The sequence below is a fragment of the Megalobrama amblycephala genome, linkage group LG11, assembly GCF_018812025.1.
Source record: "Megalobrama amblycephala isolate DHTTF-2021 linkage group LG11, ASM1881202v1, whole genome shotgun sequence".
NCBI lineage: Eukaryota > Metazoa > Chordata > Actinopteri > Cypriniformes > Xenocyprididae > Megalobrama > Megalobrama amblycephala.
In genome coordinates, this window is record NC_063054.1 from 29021728 (window position 1) to 29044899 (window position 23172).

General features: G+C 37.9%; 1 protein-coding gene across 4 annotated transcripts in view; it reads left to right on the plus strand.

Annotated features, from left to right (window-relative positions):
- Positions 1-16230, plus strand: part of cnih3 (cornichon family AMPA receptor auxiliary protein 3) — a 41527-nt gene extending 25297 nt beyond the window's left edge. The window contains exons 4-6 of one of the 4 annotated variants that reach the window (XM_048207288.1): positions 7579-7691; positions 9608-9751; positions 9853-12588. In XM_048207288.1, coding sequence (XP_048063245.1) covers positions 7579-7691; positions 9608-9751; positions 9853-9892 — 297 coding nt within the window. In that variant the 3' untranslated portion in view covers positions 9893-12588. Of the gene's footprint in view, positions 1-7578; positions 7692-9604; positions 9752-9852; positions 12589-14759 lie in introns of those variants that run through there. The other 3 variants (XM_048207287.1, XM_048207290.1, XM_048207289.1) reach the window with 3 other exon arrangements.
- Positions 16231-23172: the final 6942 nt, after the last annotated feature.

Here is a 23172-nt window from a genome sequence, read left to right on the forward strand (position 1 = left end):
TATCTCATTAGAGCAGGAAATGTGATTTTACTTTTTCACACCCTACACTGATATACTTGGGGGCGCTTTAAGAAATACTGCCTCTGCCTGGAGGAAAAGCTCCATTTGCCTTCAAAGGGCTCAGGGCAGAGAATGAGGAGGGAGCTTTCTTGCACTATTCTCAGTCTCTTACCAAGCTAAGACAGTTTAGTGCCGAGACTAAACTGCTGCTGCCGAGGCGTAGCCCAGGAAAGAATTTGCATTAGCCTCCTAGATCAGTCGTGTGCAATGAAAAATGGAAACCTGCTTGAGAATTTATCAGCTCGTGATGTATACGCGAAACTCTTTTCAGAAAGAAAAGCACAGTTAAAAATAAGCCATTGTTATTAAGCCTCTTGTAGTTGGCCCAACGCTGCTGGAGAAAAGAGCATTCTCCTTTGTGGCTTTTAAAAATAGCAACATCTGGCTGGTAATCAGACAGTATCTTGTCTCTGTATGCATCTTGTTAGGTCCGAGACTTGGGTGTGTAGGGGGCAGCAGGGGCCTATTAGCTTGTCACCAGGCTCTGAGACAATGTGCTCTCATCAGAGGTGTGGCAGTGCTGCTGCTGCTGCTGCTGCTGCTCTGTGGTATAATTAACTCTGCCGCCTAAAAATCACAATGTTACACTATAACTTTCAATTAGTGTATTCCTTCCAGCTTGACGTCACTGTCTCTTACCCAAGGTTGATTTACATTTGCATGTTTATTATAGTTTATTGTAGACTCTGAGTGTTTAGAAATGTTTTGTTTCTGCCTGCACTGAATATTTTGCCATTCAAGTTTATAACTGATTATTCAATAAATTCATATTATTATTTATACAACAGTTTGTTCTGGTTCTCAAATCACTCCGCTGTCAGCATTCTCACAGCAAGTGTCATGGCGGATGAGCAAACTCACCATATTTTTATAGATACTACTGTTATTTTGTTACGGAATGTAGTTTTAAGAGTTTTTTTAGGCGAGAATGTAGTTGTTTACATCTCAGATATGCGATTTATATGTAAACATAGTGCCTATTTGAAAATTTGTTTAGACGCTTTCGGAAATGGAATTTGCCACTGGCTCTTATGTAGAAAGTGTTTTAACATGAAACAATCATTTTGGGTATATCAATTGGGCAATCTTTGGTCTTATTAATCTATTACTTGTTCCAGAGCTAATAGATTTGGCTTAAGGGAATTTTTATTATTATTTTTTCATTATTACTTGCCAAAAAAATGTTATTTATTATTCAGTTGTTTTATTTGTTTTTTTATTATATGTATGTATTATCTATTATTATTTGGACAGAAGGGTATTGCAGAGTTGTAGAAATGCAGCATAATGTTTTCCTAGATATTATTTGCATGTTCAGTAACCATTTTCTTTCACTATGACAATTTGAATATTTTTTAATTCATTTTAATATTTGTTATTTAATTGATTTATATTATTATACATTGTTTTATTCAGAAAGAAGGATATTGCAGGATTGCAAAAATTCAGTGCAACTTAAAGGTGCCCTAGAATTAAAAATTGAATTTATCTTGGCATAGTTAAATAACAAGAATAACAAGAATGCCCCCAATATTTGCATATGCCAGCTCATGTTCAAGGAATTACACAAGGGCAGCCGGTATTAACATCTGGATCTGTGCACAGCTGAATCATCAGACTAGGTAAGCAAGCAAGGACAACAGCGAAAAATGGCAGATGGAGCGATAATAACTGACATGATCCATGATAACATGATATTTTTAGTGATATTTGTAAACTGTCTTTCTAAATGTTTCGTTAGCATGTTGCTAATGTACTGTTAAATGTGGTTAAAGCTACCATTGTTTCTTATTGTATTCACGGAGACAAGAGCCGTTGTTATTTTCATTATTAAACATTTGCAGTCTGTATAATTCATAAACACAACTTCATTCTTTATAAATCTCTCCAACAGTGTAGCATTAGCTGTTAGCCACGGAGCACAGCCTCAAATTCATTCAGAATCAAATGTAAACATCCAAATAAATACAATACTCACATAATCAGACGCATGCATGCAGTATGCATGATGAACACTTTGTAAAGATCCATTTGAGGGTTATATTAGCTGTGTGAACTTTGTTTATTCACTGTTTAAGGCAAGGGCGAGCTCCGTGGGCGGGGAGCGTGAGCATTTAAAGGGGCCGCAACCTGAATCGCCGCATTTCTAATTATGCCCCAAAATAGGCAGTTAAAAAAATTAATTTAAAAAAATCTATGGGGTATTTTGAGCTGAAACTTCACAGACACATTCAGGGGACACCTTAGACTTATATTACATCTTGTAAAAAAATGTTCGATGGCACCTTTAATAACTTTTTTTTTAAATGTCTTTATTTATTTGGTTGTAACTGCTTTATAAAGCCTATACACAATACAGAAAGAAAGAAATATAATCTCTTTTAGTGCATCAGATATTACAGTATTTCTGCTGGTAATCTTTCCATTGTTTTTTTTTTTTTATTCATATACATTATACCTTTCAAACGGTTGAGGTCATCTTCGTCTGTGCCATACCCCAATATTCAAAATGGTGATAATCACATTCTGAATAGCTTAATAGAGAGCCAGTTCATATGCTATCCTGTCTCATGGGGTTAGGTGTTCTTTAAAGAGAAAATATGTATAATTCTATGCTGCAGTTAATTATTGGCTGCTGCTGAAAGAGAAAGACAGTAATTGGAGACTAGCAGCTATTCTGATCTGCTAAGGCCGAGAACATTTTGCTGTTGCTAATCCGAGGGCACAGTCAGATTTGTCATTGAAATAAGTGAATGTGAAAGGAAATGGATCCTGAACATATATGAATTTATTTATGGTGACTAGTACTGTATGTCGAACCCCTATATAGGCTACTTGTGGTCATTTCTTTACCACAAAGTTAATACCTCTAATGGTATCAATTACTCTTGCCCATTTCTGTTTTTATCTCTATTCTTAATATATACATTGTCAAGACACACTGCCTCATTAAAGAGATATCTACAGGTTTGTTGCCTGCTCCCTTCTGCACTAATTGTGGGACATGTCATTAGTGGTAAGTAGTGTTAATTGGAGAGACCTGCAGTAGCAGGCTGGTGAGAGTTCGATAGGAACAGAGGGTTAGAGAGCGAGTGAGGAAGAGAGAATGTGAAGGACACTCCACAGTACAAAGCTCTCAGCTACAGTAGACCTCTCATTAGGTGACATGATTCTGAAGAGGCTCTTGTGATTCCCAGGGGAAGGCAACTTTAAAAGTTATACTTAAGGCACTCAAGCTTCTGGACTTTGGTCTGATTGGTCCTTGACCAAGGCCTCATAATTAATATATATAGGTATAGCAATGGTGTATAGGAGAAACTAGCTCCTTCTGAATGGTTAAATGTGTACATTAGTTAACATTAGTTAATGCACTGTGAACTAACATGAACAATGAATAAAGATCCATAAAAGTTGTGTATAAATATATTGCGCACTGTTAGGTAAAGTTAGTTAATGCGTTAACAAATGAGACCTTATTGTAAAATGTTACCAAATTATCTTATTATGCCTTTATTTTAACAGGAAATACTGTTAAAGAAGAAGAAATCATTCAGACAGGAATATATTTACTTTGTATTGAAATTGGTGACACAATATGGCTTTATTTATGCAGTTTTATATTTAAGACACATTATTATTAAGTGTCACAGCTGGCCTGCTAATTAAAAGTTAATGTCACATAAATATCGCACATAAAATCACCCCAAAATTGCTGTTTTTTGTTGTTGTTTATTCGTGCCACTGAAATGAAGGACAAAATATTGTGCCTAAAGTTAGTCAGATGTTCAGAAGCCCTCAAGTCTAACAGATAAAGACTGATCTTCCAGATGGGCACTTCCTGGCCCAGCTGCCAGTCCATATTTACTTGATTATCCAGAATTTATCTCTGCCCTCAGTTGCTCTGTTCCAGACTCTATCATTTGAAGGCATCATAGGCTCAAAAAAGCTGTTTCAAAAGGTAATTAATTATGCTGCTTTATAAGATAAATAAAGCCAAATTAGAAGACAACTTCACAAATACAGTATAACTCATGCAGAATGCAAAATGAACTGAAACAAGCTCAGTGGAAAAAACAATAAAACCAAGATGGTGGACAAGGTGAGAGAATGCTGATTATAAATAATTTGAATGTAAATTTTTGTTCAAGACTAAAACTGATTAGACTAATTGGAATACTTATTATAGTACTGCATTAGGGTAACAACATGCTAACATCAAACTCTCCTGAGTCTCCCATGTGGAGCGATGGCAAGGAATTCATTTATTCTAGTGAGGAGAGTGAAGTTTTAGATGAGAAACTTTGCTTTGCCAACGGCAGTTCACAATTTCAGCTAAAATCCAGATAAGGAATTACCCATGAGCCTCAGCTTGAAGCTGAGATACAGATACACTAAGGGAACGGTTGGAATAATAACTTGAATGTATGCAAAATATGTTGAAGTCTTTGTTCAATGGCCTTCAGCGAAGACCATGAGAAAAAGACAAGATATCTGCACAGACCCTATAGCCAGCTTCAACTCTCCAACCAAATCCTGATGTATATATCCCGATCTTCAAGTAGAAGTAACTGGATGAAATATTCTGAATGATATCAATCCACCGTCTGACTTGTGATGCAGCCTGGAATTGAACAACACCATGTTTGTTCATCTGGCCAGAGGAGAATTGACCCCCCAATTGAGCCTGGCTTCTCCCAGGTTTTTTTCCCCCCTCCATTTCTGTCACCCATTGAGTTTGGGCTCCTTGCCACAGTTGCCTCTGGCTTGCTTAGTTGAGGCCACTTAATATTTAACAATATTATTGATCTGACTGCACTGACATTATTGGAAGAACTGAGCTGAGATGGATGATGACATCGCTGTTTTCTCCAGAGCTGCTTTATAGATGAATTGATCTCATTCCATAATTGATGAACTTTACACAATTATTGAACTGAACTGAATCAACACAGAACTGATTTCAACTGAATAATGACTGTTTACTATTTTCTTTTTATAGCTGCTTTACAGCAGAATTGAACTTTGTTCTATAAAGAGCTATATTAATAAAGGTGACTTGACTTTGATATTTCTCTTGTTATAAGGATGAGAATGTGGCACAAAGACAAGAATTACACAGGACAAGACATTTTCTCTAAAGCATTTATCATTTTCTTTTTATATCCAGGGTATTTCTGTATAATGATGGAATATTTGGGGCTTTTTTTGCACTAATAAGGTTAAATAGCTGGGACAGGTCAAACTTTAATGAGCCCTCTTACATAAAGGTTGGCCTGAACCACATTTTCTTTAGCCTGCTGTGGACTCCACAGGAAAGGTTTGTGCCTTAGGATGTTGTGTCTTAAATGATAAATGATTCACTGAAGCCAGTCCTCAGGCTGTGTCAGGTATAAACTGGAGTTAATGGCTACGATATTGCAGGCCTTATATATACCTCTTCCACAATGGTTTTTGGGATTTTGTTGGGTATTAGACATCTTTGGTAGCAACCTCAAGTACTGTCCAAAGTAACTGCTCTAAGAGTCCCCTTCCTTGTCCATTTACAGCAAACTGGCACAGCAGTGTTGCCAAAAATTGTCCTGTTCTTCCTCAGCTGAAGGTGAACTAACATAACCTAGAAACCATGTCCTCAAACTCACAATGCTAACACCAGTGATCACATTAGATTTTTATTGATTCCATCAAGTACTCTGCCTTAGAGTTTCCATGAAAAAATTACAGTTGTATCCCTCTTTCTTATATAAGAGAAATCCAATTTTTCACTGATCTCTGAAATCTCTTCAGAGCAACAATGTGAATATAACAGTCACTTCCTTTCTTAAAGGGATAGTTCATTCAAAATGACAATTCTTTCAAGACAATTCTTTCATTATTTAATCATGGCCTAATGTCCTTGTCACTCTTAAGTGACACAATTTTAATTTTTGGGTGAACTATCCCTTTAAGAATGAATCAAAGACTTCAAATCTATAGGTCTACCTGCACGAATCAGACCCTGCTGAGGTCTGAAAACGCGCTGGCGCGTTTTGCAGGTTTTTTTTCACATTGCAGCAAAACAGACTTAAAATACTCCGTCATTTTTTGTCATAGAGACATAAGTAATATATCAATTGAAACTATAGAATATCTTCTTTTATTTGTGTACACTCAGAGTAAAAACACAATGTTGTGCTTTTTGTAAAATAAAGAAAACTAACATGATGCGTGATCTTTCCTCTCCCTCTGAACGAAGTCCAATCTGATAGTTCTCAGAAAATGAACTGTAATTTATGAATACTAATGACAAAAAAAAATGACACTTACGTCTAAAGAAATGTTGAAATGTCAGGTTTTAAATCGTGTAAGTCAAATCGAAAACAAACATTCTGTGTTTATGTAATCTGTATGAAAAGAGAGCCATGTCAGAAGTCTGTGATTCAGCTCATTATCCGCTAATGTGGCCACGCCCACGGAGCCAGCACTATTCAGACGCAAATTCAGAGGCAATACATGCATTCATTGTCTCAATCGTGTATTTATTGTCTTGAAAAGTGTTTATTTGGATGTTAAAGCAATGGTTAGCGATCTCTAGAAGACATGCCATTAGTTCCTAGTTCCTTTTCTTCTTTATATTATGAATTTGTGGACTAAAGGTGTAAAGAACGCCCTCCGGCTGCAAGTATGAATTAAAAACACAGTATCCAGCACTCATAGTGATGACAATAAATATTATTTCTCAATATAGAAAATTGACATAAATATATAAGAATTCATCAATATTTCTCCAAATGTGCATGCTTTTAAGCTAAAAGCCTATATAAAATGCCATAGAGGTAACATAATTGTTCAGACACTTTGCACCACAGAAATACATTATATTTTAAAGAATATAATAGAATACCATTATTTTAAATTGTAATAATATTTCACAATATTGCTGTTTATGATGAGCTGAGATTATTACAGAGGGTTTTTTTCACAGCCTACCTGACTGATAGGCCTCATTAATATGCAAGTCATTTCAGATCATTACTATGCGATTCCCTTGTCTTCTCAGGTGTAAATGGCCCATTATTCATGCAGATTCACGCCCCCACGCATACTGTGTTTCTTGACAAAAAGTGTCTTACAAAAACTAAATCAATATATTGTTTTATATGAAGGAGTAGGCAGCATAATTTTTACATAATTCTGAAGCAAAAACTCTAGTCTACAACCTCCAATACCCAAAAGTCTTGTGAACATAGATTTAATATATTTTTTTTGGCCTTATTTCAGTGACTTAAGTTTTAGTTTTTTCAATAACCACGCATAAACATTATTCCTTCAAAAATACAAACATGTACATACATGTTCCTCACATATTATTGTAGCCTAGTTTGTGCTGAATACAGTGTAATGACACTTTTGTCATTTATATGTTTATGAACAACTGAAAAAAGCACAAATGTCAGGGCATGTCAAAACTTCTCCAAGCCCCAAATCAGCCTCAGATTCCAGAGGGTTAAAGAACTGAGTCTTTATCTGTGTTCTCTCTAGTTGGTGCTTCCAGAATACTCTATCCATGGACTCTTCTGCATCATGTTCCTGTGTGCTCAGGAGTGGCTTACTGTAGGCCTGAATATCCCGCTACTCTTCTACAACACATGGAGGTGAGCACCTGAACCAGCCTTTATTCCCCTTAAACAGCCTATGAGTACTATAATATTCCTGCTTTTAACTAGTTGCTTATTAGCATGCATATTACAAGAATATTGGCCTATTCTACTTACGAAAAAAACGAAACTGGCACTTTGTTCGTTCCGTAAGTAGAATAAGGAAGGCGTAGGACATACAGCGTAAGCGTTTTGAAGAATACAGAAAGCGGAAGCACGTGCAAGGCAATAATTTGTGTTTATAAAGCATATACAGTTGTATTTTTTTCAAAAATGACCAATCGTTTCGCTAGATAAGAACCTTATTCCTCGTCTGGTATCGTTTAAAGCCCTTTGAAGCTGCACTGAAACTGTAATTTTGACCTTCAACCGTCTGTACCGTTTGAACCATTGAAGTCCACTATAAGGAGAATAATCCTGGAATGTTTTCATCAAAAACCGTAATTTCTTTTCGACTGACTAAAGAAAGACATGAACATCTTGGATGACATGGGGGTGAGTAAATTATCAGGAAATTTTTATTTAAAGTGGACTAATCCTTTAATAGTTTATATGTGTTCCCTTTACTAAAATGTTACCAAAAATTCTATATTTTTATGTGAGGACTGATCCTCTTTTGATACAGCATCAGTAGTGGAATTATCAATATTTCAGATCAATTTCATTCCTAATTATCCTACATTAAAGCTCCTTGGCAGTAAATGTACAGTGTGTTCCTAATCTTGTCATTGCGCATTAGTCTTTTTCATTTTTTGGATGAATAATAAGAGACTGAATGTTTCATCACACAGTGAAACAACTTGGAAATTCATAACTTGGATAAAATTAGTTTCAGTCACTTTGCAGTGGAGCGCTAAATCTTTCTTCAGGGTTTGTTACTAAATGTTCAGATCTATTGTCAATTACTGCCACAGTCCTCAGAATATGAGAGATCATTCTTTTTGGGGCCCGAGCACCGATGGTGTGAGGACTCTATTAGGCCTACTCTTCTTCTCCGAAATGAATCGCATTTTTGAGGGCCTTAACATGCTCGAAAACTCATGAAACTTTGCACACATGTCAAAAGTTTTTTTTATTTCTTTTGCAGAATGATGAATGGTGATACACTAAACTTAATTTGATTATTGTTATGAAGTTACATTGGTCCCACTTTATATTAAGTGGCCTTAACCACTATGTACTTACATCAAAAAATAAGTACAATGTACTTATTGGGTTCATATTGAATTGCAAAACACATTTGCAGCTATTGAGGTGGAATACGGGTAAGGTTAGGGAAAGCTTTGGTGGTATGGGTAGGTTTAAGGGTAGGGGTAAGGGTTAAGGGATGGGTCAACAGTGTAATTATAAATGTAATTACAGAAATTAATTACAGATGTAATTACATGCAGGTGTTTTTAAAATATAAGTACAATGTAAAAACATGCATGTACACAATAAGTGCATTGTATTAAATGATTAATTTAAATGTAAGTGCATAGTAGTTAAGGCCACTTAATATAAAGTGGGTCCGTTACATTTAATTAGCTGGCTGAATTCACTATCAATAATTTTCAATTAAATCAAACTACCTTTTTTCACTGATCCAATGATTCAGCTACCCAGTGCACTCTCTCTTTTTCCCTTCGTTTTGCTCCAATTCTTCCATGTTTTTCTTCCTAATGCACTTAAAGCCTCCACTCCTTGTTTTTGATTTACCTAATAGAATTATTAAACCAGGGGTGGCGCTTTTCCTCATCTTTCCTCTCTAAGAACTGCCTAGATTGACAGAAATAGAATAAAGAGTCTTAGACAAGCAAAACTTTGCATTAGACAAAAATTAAATAAAAAATAAAAAACAGACAACAAAACAAAGGTTCACATAATTTTTCAAGAAGCACTACCCGCCTCGTGTTTTTTCCCATTTTCGGCAGGTACTTTCACAGCCCCACAGACACTAAGGAGCTTCTCTATGATCCAGCGTCCGTCATGAACGGAGACACGCTCAAATTCTGCCAAAAAGAAGCCTGGTGCAAGATGTCCTTCTTCGTCCTCTCGTTCTTCTACTATCTCTATTGGTGAGTAGATATCTAGAAGTTGTCTCAACCAAACTTTATTGTTTGCTAATGGGGTTCTGTGCAAAATCTTCACTAATTGTTTTTTTTTGTTTTTTTTACAGCCAAATATGCTTTTTAGTGTGTGTCTTTGCTATAGTATAAGCTACATCAAGACTATAGCATAGCAGAGATGTATACTTAAACAAGCATTTAAACTGACAAGGATGCCAGCAACATGCCTTTAGGCAGAATTCCTGATTCTTTTTTCTTCCACACTAGATCATGTCACATTAAATGTTAATATACACATAAAAACGCACATATTCTATAAAGGTTCACCCTTCGAGCGAACAGGCCTTATGACCTTTTGTCAGATCAAAGGCAGTTCTTGTGTATCAGCCAAATTCTCTATTATTTAATGCTATTTGCTTCTGGAATTGAAATTCTAGGGCAAATACAGTCGTTTTACTTCCTTTTTCCCCAGCATCTATTGGTATGCACTCAATCTTTGAGGAGTGATGGTGTTGGTGCTTTTCTTCACTATGGTCATGCCATCTTGGGAATCTTAACCTTTCCTCTAACTGCTTGCTTTTTATTGCTACTTTCTTGAAGAAATGTTTGGTAACACTTTATTTTACAGTGTCCTTGTTACATATGTTACATTATTTTTACATGCAATTAACCCTAAACCAAACCCCGTTCCAAATCCTAACCCTGTAGTAAGTACTGTACATGTTGTTAAAATAAAGTGTAACTGAACGTTCAGTATAAGCATTTGTGCATTTGTGGCATAATGTTGATTACCACAGAAAATCATTTCTAATTCTTGGAAGTTGGAAGGAATGGAAGTTAAATAGGCCAGACAATAAATGTTAAACCACACAAAGTTTATAGCTACAAGCCTAGTCTAGTATAGCCACAATACTTATATATGTTAATATTATAAATATTATGGGCTATTTTTGCTTAATGGCAAACTAGCGTGAGAGCCAATTCCAAAAAAGCACCAGTGGTAGTGGAAATTTCTGCACATGCAAATTAAAGAACACAGACGCAGCCATTTTCCATAATGACCAACACAATCTAGCAAGAACAGCGCAAATTAGCGTCTGGTTTAAGACATGCTTTTTTGGGGGCGGTCAATAATGGCACAAATACCAATAAATTGACTAGTGCAAACTTTAGTAAATCACCTCGCGTGATTCATTTACATACTCTCCTCCCATAAATTTTGTGTCTTAAAGGGAAACTCCTACAAATGCATATGCAATAAGGTCGGCCGCAATAAGGTCCACTCCTTTTCAGCTCTCATTTTTCACTATGTGTCTTTAGCAAAACCTGACAGTATTTTTTAACACCAAAAGAGGGTTTGGGCTGGCGTAAACTGTGAGTAAATTTGGCCTGTATGTGTTAGCATGACACTTATGTGATACAATCACTTACTAAACTTGTCTGTTAAGTTAACAGGAATTATCTAGGTGCTAAATAACTAGTTTATCTGCTTAGAACATTAGTTTAACCAAAATGATTTAGACAATGTTACTGCTACAGTTATGCACAGGATGGAAAAATGTTATATTAGATATGAGCATCACATTTTTGCCTTTAAAGTCTTTGTAAATGCTGGCATAGTTAACAGTTTTATTTTTTTATTTTTTTAACTAAGGGACCAGTTTTGATTATTTTCTGTGGTTATCAACATTATGCTTAACTTGGAACAGCTACTTCCGGTCTGGAATAGTGTTCCTTCTCTGATGACGTCAGTTTGATGGCTTGGGTTGAAAACGCGTAAACCACTCCCCTCCAACCGCTAGTCTGCTATGAGCAAGAGATGGAGAGGAGGAGCACTACAGTAAAACCCTGCCCTCTATTCAATATTCCATTTCACTTGGAAATACGTCATAACACTGGAGAAAAGTCATTTGCAACTTTCAGTTCACGGGGACTTTAAGCCAGGATTAGGCCTTAGTTCAATTAGGACATTTAAGTAGCTTTTATAAATGTGTTTTAGAAAAAAAACATTACTGGTGTGCATCTTGAGACAAAACATATTTTAAGATATGTCAGTGCAAGTTGCTTTCAGTTAAAAAAGCTCAAACATATATTTTTGTCTAGGACTACATTTGCGCCTACTCTGTGAAACCAGGGGGTTTGTCTGCACAGCGACTTAAAAGCAACAAATCTAAACTTCTTAATTGGACTGACTTATGTAATGCCTGATTTGATAAATGCTGTTTTTGTCTGCACTGCCTAATTTAACACCTGTGGCTTGAACTTCAAACTTCGTTTGTACTCTAACCCTTCGTAATAACCGCAATATTCTGCTCCCTCTTACAAATCAATCTTACAAATCAATTGCAAATCCAATATCAGCGCACCAGGCCATCACCCATCCAATTACAATAGTTGGTTTGCCGTTCCCTTTTTCTAAACACCATCCAAAACCTAATGACTCAAGAAAGGAGCGTACCACTTTGATAGAAGTGAAAGAGAGAGATCTGGGCAAACGTCACACTAGTTCTCAAGTGTTTCAGCTTCACAAAGATTGCAAAGGCATGAGGAACATTGTTCGCCTCAGGCTCCATCAAGATCATATCTATGATCATAGCTGAAATACATTTTTCATTGATCTTCCACTTTCAACACTAAAAACGTGTTCTCGGGACGCAAAAAGCCACAGTCTTTAATAATATAGCAGTTCTACATTTAAAACATCTTTATGTTTGAGACCAGCCTTGAGCTATGTGCACTGAATATAATGGCACTCAACCTTCAAAAAACATTTTCTGATTAGGTTAAATATATATGCTGCATAAGCAGCAGTGATAATTTCAAAGGGCATAAATAGATCTACTTTATTTTTAAAAAAGATTAGTAATATAAAAGGAACCAACGCCACTACTTTTCCAACCCCCATACACTGAAGATAATAAGACACAGCGAGCCAAGAACTGCTTATGCAGTTTTTATCAGGGCAACCCCTTATTATGTATTAATGCCTGTGGACAGCATTCTGGCATGACATCAATGGCCCCTAGTGTGAAGTCAGCACAGAAATTCAACGAACATCAACATATGGCAGTGCATTCTAAATAAATACAATCCATATCATGACCTGCCCGGAGTGATCCTCAAGCTGGTGAAGCTGTCATTTTCCATAGCGTCAGCTGCTTTGAAGCCTTTCGCCTTATATTTCCACCAGCTGAGGATGAATGCTGCAGTTTCAGCTGGATAATTCGGGGACAAAATGTGTCTTTGTGTTTGTTGTTAGCTAGGAAGAAATGAACTAATTAAAGCTGTTGCCTGACAGAATGATTGAACCCATGGGCACAAGCTCATTTCGCAGAATCGAAAAGTAACGTGCATAAAGGGAGATGTCCCTGTTTCTCACCAAATGCATAGGATGGAAGCTGGGAGTGATGTTTGGAATGGAGTTAATTAGCTTTTCTGGAATTATCTCTCTATCCATCTATCCATCCATCCATCCATTCATCCACCTGTCTGACTGTCTATCTATCATCTGACTGTCTTTGTCTATACATCCATCCCTCTGTCCGTCTATCTGTCGTCTGTCTGTCTCGTCCGTCTGTCAGTCCATCCATCCATCCATCCATCTGTCTGTCTATCTATCATCTGTCTGTCTCCGTCTATCCATCCATCAATCCATCCATTCATCCACCTGTCTGTCTATCATCTATCTGTCTCGTCCATCCGTCCATCCATCCATCCGTCTGTCTGTATATATATTGTCTGTCTCCACACATCCATACATCCGTCTGTCTGTCTGTCTATCTATCTATCTCTCGTCTGTCTGTCTGTCTATCTATACATCCATCCACCCATCCACCTGTCTGTCTATCTATCTCTCGTCTGTCTGTCTCCATCCTTCCTTCATTCCTTCCATCCATCCATCCATTCATCCACCCATCCGCCTGTCTGTCTATCTATCTCTCGTCTGTCTGTCTCCATCCTTCCTTCCTTCCTTCCTTCCTTCCTTCCTTCCATCCATCCATCCATTCATCCACCCATCCGCCTGTCTGTCTATCTCTTGTCTGTCTGTCTCCTTCCATCCATCCATCCATCCATCCACCCATCCGCCTGTCTGTCTATCTATCTCTCGTCTGTCTGTCTCCGTCCGTCCTTTCATCCATCTATCCATCCACCTGTCTGTCCATCTCTCGTCTGTCTGTCTCTGTCCTTCCATCCATCCATCCATCCATCCACCCATCCACCTGTCTATCTATCTCTTGTCTGTCTGTCTCCTTCCATCCATCCATCCATCCATCCATCCACCCATCCACCCATCCACCCATCCGCCTGTCTGTCTATCTATCTCTCGTCTGTCTGTCTCCGTCCTTCCTTCCTTCCACCCATCCATCCACCCATCCGCCTGTCTGTCCATCTATCTCTCGTCTGTCTGCCTCCGTCCGTCCTTTCATCCATCCATCCATCCGCCTGTCTGTCCATCTCTCGTCTGTCTGTCTCCGTCCTTCCATCCATCCATCCATCCACCCATCCGCCTGTCTGTCTATCTATCTCTCATCTGCCTGTCTCCGTCCTTCCATCTATCCATCCACCCATCCGCCTGTCTGTCTATCTATCTCTCGTCTGTCTGTCTCCGTCCTTCCTTCCTTCCTTCCTTCCTTCCACCCATCCATCCACCCATCCGCCTGTCTGTCCATCTGTCTCTCGTCTGTCTGCCTCCGTCCGTCCTTTCATCCTTTCATCCATCCATCCGCCTGTCTGTCCATCTCTCGTCTGTCTGTCTCCGTCCTTCCATCCATCCATCCATCCACCCATCCGCCTGTCTGTCTATCTATCTCTCATCTGCCTGTCTCCGTCCTTCCATCTATCCATCCATCCATGTCTGTCTATTGTCTGTCTCCATCTATCCATCCTTCTATCTATTGCCTGTCTATCTATCTCGAAAAGTCTAATCTTTTATTATCAAGTTTTACTCTGTAGTTTATGATTTTAGTATAACTTTCTGCACACAATGTCAGTAATGCCTGTTTGTTTTGTCTTCCAGTATGATCTACTCCTTGGTGACCTCATAACAGAGTTCTCAACACTGAAGTCAAGTCCAGTTTTCAGAAAGCTCTAAACTATATTTGAATGAAAGAAGAGCACCACTAGACACAAGTTCAACACACTGCAGTGTCTGAACCTACAGAGAAGACTTGACCCCATCTTCCCAGAGTATCAGAAGAACCCTGTGTTGTTTACAGATCTGACTCAACGCCCAAGATGTCTCATGGACCTGGTGTGACGCGCTTTTCACAAGCTCACAGTAACGTTTGCAAAGATTGTCTCAGGCATAGCACAACTTGTCCTTTACCACTTTGAGAAGCAAAACCTGCCAACCTTTACACTCACTATGTAGCTTAAAATTCATGTCGGATTAAAACAAATGAAAGGAAATAATGGCTAACTTGATCAGCGAATGTTTCATTTTTACCAGTCACAGACTAGGCCACTGAGTTTGATTAAATGTGTGAGAAGCTTTTGTGATATATTTTATGTGTATTTGTGCACTCCTAACATAAGCATTTTTAATATGAAATACGTATCCATTGCATTACTCGTGTACATAGAGAACTTTGTGTAATGCTTTTATGTGTTGGTGTCAGTTGGTTGAGATGTTTTTGGACTTTATATTTAAAAATGCTAATATCGAGGCTTTATTATAGAAAACAAAAGCCACTTTTCCACAATTTTGCACAAAGTTGTTATGAGTTTGCACAATAGATACAGTTACTGGTTGTGGTGGAAAAACAAGTCATATTTATATACCCAGTACAAGTCTTCCAATATATTACAGTGTATCAGACTATCATAGATTTTCATTCTAGGGAAGAAATTAAAACCACAGCTCATGATCTACAAATTTCACTTTCTCATTTTGTATTATCATTATTAGATTAACTGTATTACTGTTATACAACACGGTCAGCAATACCGATTCTATCTATCTATCTATCTATCTATCTATCTATCTATCTATCTATCTATCTATCTATCTATCTATCTATCTATCTATCTATCTATCTATCTATCTATCTGTTGACCCCCCCCCCACACACACACACACACACACACAAACACACACACACATACACACATTTCTGACTTCTTTCTACAGATTTTAAACTAACAATGTTGTTGAATCAGTCAGGCTAACTGTCCGGAGTAACCACATGATGCATATGAGCATAAACCCCTCAAGACTACATGATGCTTCAGTTGAGCACCATATATAATGCAGAGTACTGAAAATAGCAGTAGACATACTACATCATTTTCATTGCCGTGTAGGGGATAATAATACCAGTCCCCAGCAGAACTATACTCTGCTGCAGTCATGTAGCCTGCTTTTGTATGCCTTATGTAGTTACACATATGATGACCAAACATTTTCTATATCCTTACTGTGGACGTGTTCACTCATCCAAATATCATTTAAGAAATTTGTATATGAAATAAAACAGACTATTTTAAAACGGTTAGAGTTGCTTTCTTATGCATGCATGCAGCGCTCGTATGCTTTAATACCACTAAGAGATATTCATTTCATCAGTCGTGCGGTTCATGATCCATATGTGGTTATTTCACTCAATTACCCACAAAGCATTTCTCACATCTCCTCATTAGAATCCACACCCTGGAGTGACTCTGAAAAACATCTACCTCGGACTGACGCGTGACCCCATCTCTCAGATGTCTCTTCTTCAGGGAATGTTGCCTCCCGCTCATGAGTCGACTATTATCTGCGTTTTCCGCTGCCAAGCCCTGTGTGGCAGTGACTGGCTGACAGATCGGTGACAGGCTGTCCTCCTGCTCCACCTGCTATCCGTCCAAATCACTGCCACATGCTCTGTAATTACAGTTTGTAAAGGATGCGGCTCCGTTTGCCAACGATCTAACACTTTGCCACTTATAGCCGTGAAATGAACGTCATCAGATGTCTGCAGGTCCTGGCACTCTAAGAGCTTTCTGCCACCCTTTCGACACTCATCTCTGACCCCGGTTAGTATGCTGTGGCGCAAGATAAGTGATGAATTTTGGCTCCGGCCTCAAAGGGACATGAAAATCTCAAGTAAAGGAGTATTTTTGGTTTATAAAATATAATCGGTCTCATGAAGAAACGCCTTATCTTTGCTCTTAAGAGTTCCATGTGTTCCACTCAGAAAATATCCTTGCCCTCAAGCAAAGAGCTTTGCACATTATGTGCTTTGACAAGTGTGGTTGTCCCCCACACAGTGCTGGATGGGCAACCTGTCAGCTTGCTGGGTTTCTCAGATGCCCAGCCTGTCAGCACAGATTACCTATGAGGCCAGCTGAGCATGGATTTTACTTGCCTTGTTTTTCTAGGATTGGATGGCTTTTTCACCTTGCTTCCTGGCCGCACAAACAAACGCACACAGATTGGTGTAGTCTGGTTTATGTTCGCATTTTTTCAAAACTTTGTACAATCTGCGATTGCTGGCACATCTAGCCAGTGTTCTGGCAAGGAATCATTAAACCTAATACTTACCCAAGAGAAGAACAGTCGCCAAGGTGTTGGTGTTTTTTTAAATCTGGCAGCTGTTTACAAAGATTTTGTTCTTGACTTACTAATACATTCTCTTAAGTACAAAATAATCCTTAAAAAGTCGAATAAAGTATCCAGTAAATCTTATTATCTATTGTTCTAGATAACAATAGCAAGTAATAACATCTGTAAACTTTCATAATCTGTTTTTTTACGCTCTTTCCAAGCTAGTTCTTTGTGGCACCTTAGCTTCAGCAAAATACTTTTTGTTTTTCTATTCTAAGATTAGGACCAGCTATATATTTACATATAAAAATTCAGTTATATAGTGTTAGAGAAATATTAGGCTTTTATATTGTCACTGTACCAAAGCAAATGGTTAAAATATTATCAAGGAAAACATTTACTTTTTTGACAGTGTATATAAGCTACACCGTTTTTTTGCACACTCCAGACTGTCACTCTTTGCAGTGGTGTGGATTTTTTGTGAATCTTCGAAAAGTGACTGTCTTTATAAATGAGTTAGTGAATCATTCATTCAAACAATTAATTCAAAAATGCTGATTCATTCAGAAACAGAACAAGTGGCTGGCTGCATCTGACATCGCATACTTCCCTTCAAAACAGTATGTGACAAAAGAAGTATGTTTGAATTTGATGACCTATTACTTATGGCGAGATTCTGAAGTGTGCCTACAATGGACACTTTACTATCCCCTGAGGCCACAGGAGAGGATTTGTGAATGGCAGTGAAGCGACGCAACTGATGCTGGTGATAATGACAACATGGTGGATGTATTACATCCGGATTACATTCATACTACAAACTATACTTTACTATACATATACATACTATACATACTTTTTTAGTGGTTGTGAAGTAATTAATCAAAATAATTACCTACTCGAGAGAGTGTGCGATTTTGGACACAGCCTCAGTTTTTATGAGTAAGTCATTGAATTAACCGATTCATTCAAAATCACTGATTCATTCAGGAACGGAACAACTATTTTTTTTCATTGGTGGCTGCAAAAACAGAAGAAAGTAACTGCTAATATTGTGACTAAAATGCAAGTTACACATTTTTTTTTATTCACTTGTCCTCAAAACTATACACAGATTTGTTGTTTTTTTCTTTCTTTCTTTTGAAACTTAACCCTTTCGAGCGTGAGTTTAAAATATTCTAACTGTCCCCCCAGAGTGAGTTTTTTTAAGGCGACCGTTATTTTAGAACGTTTGCCTTTAATGTTTCCATAGCGACGCGTCTTGCGTGTCACGAGCGCTGAACGCAGCCACAATAACACTGTATGACAGATGGATCGCTATTATTTTGTTTTTCCTTGTTTATTTAAAATATTCACAAACTTGCTTACTATGTCATCAACTATCTGATATTCTGATCCTCAAATATGTGTAAGTGAGTGTGTTTTGTCGTTTAAAAGCCTTTATAAATTATCTTTATCTTGATCTATAATGCGAGATGGGCGCCGCCATCTTAGTTTGCCCTGCAGTTCAAAGAGTCTTGTCAGTCGGATTTACAGCAGGTGAATTCATCCGTTTCTCCCGAAATATATGCAAGTAAGTGGCTGGTGAACTGGAAGAATAATAGAGTAAACTTTATAGTTACTTAGGCCCATTATGTGTGTCTGATATGAATAAATGTCGGCAAATTGTATTTGAATGGATTGTTATTGCTCCTTCCACTGATGTCTGACATCAGTGTGTATTTTATAAACTCTAAATATATTGTTTTAATGGTGCTTATGCGTATTTAAATGTCTGAAACCTTAAAAGAAACGTTATGTGGCTGAAAACACTGCATAGTTGTGATATATGACAAGAGCTGCGCGCGTCCGTCTCGCAGCCAGAGCGCGAAAACACAGTTTGAATCTGGCAGTTATGCGACGTCGTTGAACGTTCGAAATCCCATATGTGGGACCGTACGCCCAGGGGCACTGAAATAAATATCCCACATGTGGGACCGTACCGCTCAAAGGGTTAAAATCATTCTGCTGTCAAACCTCACTTTTAAGTGAAACTTTTACTTTTTTTTAAGTGTACTATAAGAATAGGGTTTTTCTTGCCTTATTATTGGCTATATTGTCATATCAACTAACAGTGTTGACTGTCAAAACCCTTCAACTACCGCCATCTGTGAATCATAGCTTGGGGTTGTGAGCACCATTTAAGAGGAATGCAAGAAAATAAAAGCTGATCCTTGCAAAAGAGAGCAAACTTTGATCCTTCCTAGTTAGATAACAACACTGATGCCTGTATATGATGCATAAATTGGTCCACTGGGTAAAATAAAAAATGAGAGTTCTGAGCAGACATCAGAGGATGTTGTCCTCTACAATGATTCCTCAGCTCTCAGTGTCTGAACCTAAAATCCATTTCAAAACACGCCAGTAGGGATGCAGAAAGGCGATAACAACACCATCAGGTGGAAAGCTCACTGTTGGCCTCTCTATTGTTTGCACAGAACATTTATTTTCTCCCACCAGCTAAAAAAAAAAGATGCCAAACCTAAGCTCTCTACAATCTAACCCATTTAGCACAATACAATGGCACTTCCTATAGCTATATCTGCAAATCTGACAGAACCTAAAACAACTCTCTCTGACAAACAATCTGTACTTTGTGTAAATGTCCTTTGGCTGGATAGTTTGGTAAAGAAGATATACAAATATGTACATTTAACAATATGCAATATATGCATATGTGACCCGTGCTGGCAAAATGAGTTGGAATGCATACAGGCTAATTTCGAGCTACACTGCTACAGGCAAAACAAGTCTAAAATATCCAATTTGGTCGAATTTGAGGTTTTCACAAAAATGATTTCATTAAGCCCTCATCTAGCAATCCAAATGCTTCAAATAGCAATTAAACGTCTAAAAGTATCTTTATTTGTATGTTTTCTGAGAGGTGTACCTTTCCTTTGTCTATAAAAAATGACATTTTTCTCTGCTCACTTCACCACTCGCGCTTCCCCTCAGCATCTTCCACATTAGTCCAAGTTTGGTATCATTTTAAAGCACAGCATTCCAACTTTGTGAATATTCATTGCGAATTTTTGATGGTATGAGTCTGAACCAATGAAATGTGATTTTCAAACTCATGCTGATGTAAACAAATCGATCTTACTCGCGCTGACTGACTAGGTCCGAAGCGCTCACACAGCACATATAAACTGTACAGGACTTCAAAATATTGAAGTAAAATATTGGAAAAAAAAGCTGAATTATACATATTTTACTATAGATATTTGGTTTTGACGAGGTGCGTGCCAAATTAGATGTTTTTGAGATTTTAAGGTATGGTTGCTAGGTGATTTTGTTTTGGAGCCAAAAACTTTAACTCGATTTTTCTCAAAATTGACTTTGGTGACTCTATAGACTCTAAACAGGTGTAGCGGATTCCAACAAATCATACATCATTTTTAAGATTTTTTTTAATAGAGATTGTGAAAATAACTCATTTTTGAAAATTTGCTCATTTTGCCAGCATGGGTCACATATAGCTCATTTAGGTACCGGTACCCCAACAGAAGGGTCCCAAAAAAGTGGTACGGTACGGTTCAGAATTAGGGTACCATTTACAACTTTTGACAATGGAAATGGCAAAAATTGCGCACTGAACTGTACAGAACCGTACCGCTCAGTGGAAACGAGCCATTATTGTAGTAAAATTACAGCCTACATTGTTTGCAGACAGTTTTGGCTCTGATTTACTATATAATAAACAGTATCACCTAATTTAAGAGTGAATGAGTTTGATGGGTAATTCCAGTGGGTTGAGAAATGGCAGAGTCGGTCATCTGACTTTATTAAATGCATGTGGGTGCATGAGGTGATTCAGTGACCTGGAGCAAAAAACTAAGGACTCATAAGGATGTGCATATTAAAATAGCAGACTGGTCAGAGCACTTGTTTCAGTCAAAAAAACAAATATCTATATCCACAGAAATAAGCCAGTGAGAAATGTATATGATAAGGCCCACATGGAGCTCCACAGACTTTGGTGTTTGTTTAATAAATTTAATATTTCATCTATTTAGTATTTCTGCTCCATTTACGAGATTTTACCATGTTTAAATGCATTCCATAGAATTCCACAGAATTTTTCACCAAAATCAGCTCTGAAAAGACAGCACAGATTCCGTCTGGACCCGTTAATGACATATACATTTCCAAATAAAAAATGATCGGTTCCTAGAAAAATTCCTCTGGCATGAGAAGTAAAATGATGAAATGTTCTCATGAGGCCTTCAATTCGATCTCAACACATTCCACAGCTATTAATAACAATTAGCAGTGTTAACAGACGCGCTCCCCTATAACGAGGGTGGCTGTTTGCATTAATCTTGGGCTCTTGGCTCTGGCTCATGAGAGGATATGCCTCAGTGAATCTGGTGGAGGACAACGCATATGCCTGAATCTCCGTGAGTCTGTTAATTATGGTCAATTCGTGCTGCTGCTTTACTGTGTCGTAACCTTCAGCCTCGTCCTTTGACTGCCTCGGTCATATCGCTCATACCTGCACAGCATGTGGGAGGGCGATTGAGAGGAAACCACTTAAGCAGACTGTACCGATGTCCTTTACTGTAGGAAACAGCATGCATCCTTTAATTCATCCTAAACTGGAGATGTGTATTGATTGGATTTACAGCTTAGTAACAGCTTAGTTTGTTCCGATGGATTCAATTTTCACTAAAGGGTGGCATAAGATGTTGTGTTTTGGTTGTGCCCCTCTATGAATCTGCCAGTCTGATCTCTTGGCTGCCATACTCGCTCCCGCTCACACCTGTGCATGGATTATAAAAGATTTTTGTGCCTTCTGTCATGCTACAAACAAGCGTGTGAAAGCAAAATATGGCCCAGAATAGCCTAGAGAGTATATATATACAAAATATTTCTATTTGTAAATATATTCTTTCTATTTATCAAAGAATACTGAAGAAAGGTTTCTACAAAAATATTAAGCTGCAATAATAAGGGCATTTTGGACCTCACTGGGAATGTGGCAGTGGGGATTTCTCTAGTTTTTAATATTCATATGAGGTGGTATCCTGGCCCAAAAACTGGCATCCCCCAGTCCAAATAAATCTCTGTCAGCTTGCCCAGAACTAAGGGCTGAAGACTGGCCAGCAGAGGGGAACAGACAAGGTGCTGGCAAGCGAACGTCACCTTCTCATGCACTGATGCACATTCAAATTCTCCATGCCCTTCTCTACTAGCACCTATTTAATATTCAAGAACATTTACCTCTGCTGATGCTTTAAAGCACTGACTCATTGGGAAATATTCTGCAGAAGAATAGAACATATGTATGTACGTCAGTCTATGTTTTGGTCGGTTCTAAATCCACGCAACCAATGTTTGTATGTTTATATTTATATACTATTTAATAACATTAAGCCACGTTAAAATATAATCAAGTTTAATGCATTTTAGACATTTTTAAATTGCTTAAAAAACAATAGGAACGCAATGAGCTCAAGGGAGGCAAAAGAGACACTGCTACTTGAACTCAGATTTTATATTTGTTTTGTTACAGTATGTTTTTGTACTGTCAATTATTTTCTCATCCAAGGTTTATTGAGGAAGCACTGTCTCCTCAGAGAAAATGTGCTTAATGTGAGATGCTCTTGAGTTAGACCTCTGTCCTCATAATAACCACACAGATTCAGGGATGTTGTACTCATAAACAAATCTAATAACAAATTGTCTGCTGCAGACAGCCTGAGTTCCTGAAATAGCTGTAAGTATGTTAGTGGCTACTGGGGATCTGCAGTTCACCCCCATGTCCACACCAAAACCCAGCACAGAAAACTCATCTGAGCTTGAACAAACAACCCAGCCTTCAAAGCAGAGATAAGAGAGGGATTTTAATTCCCCTGGTCCAAAC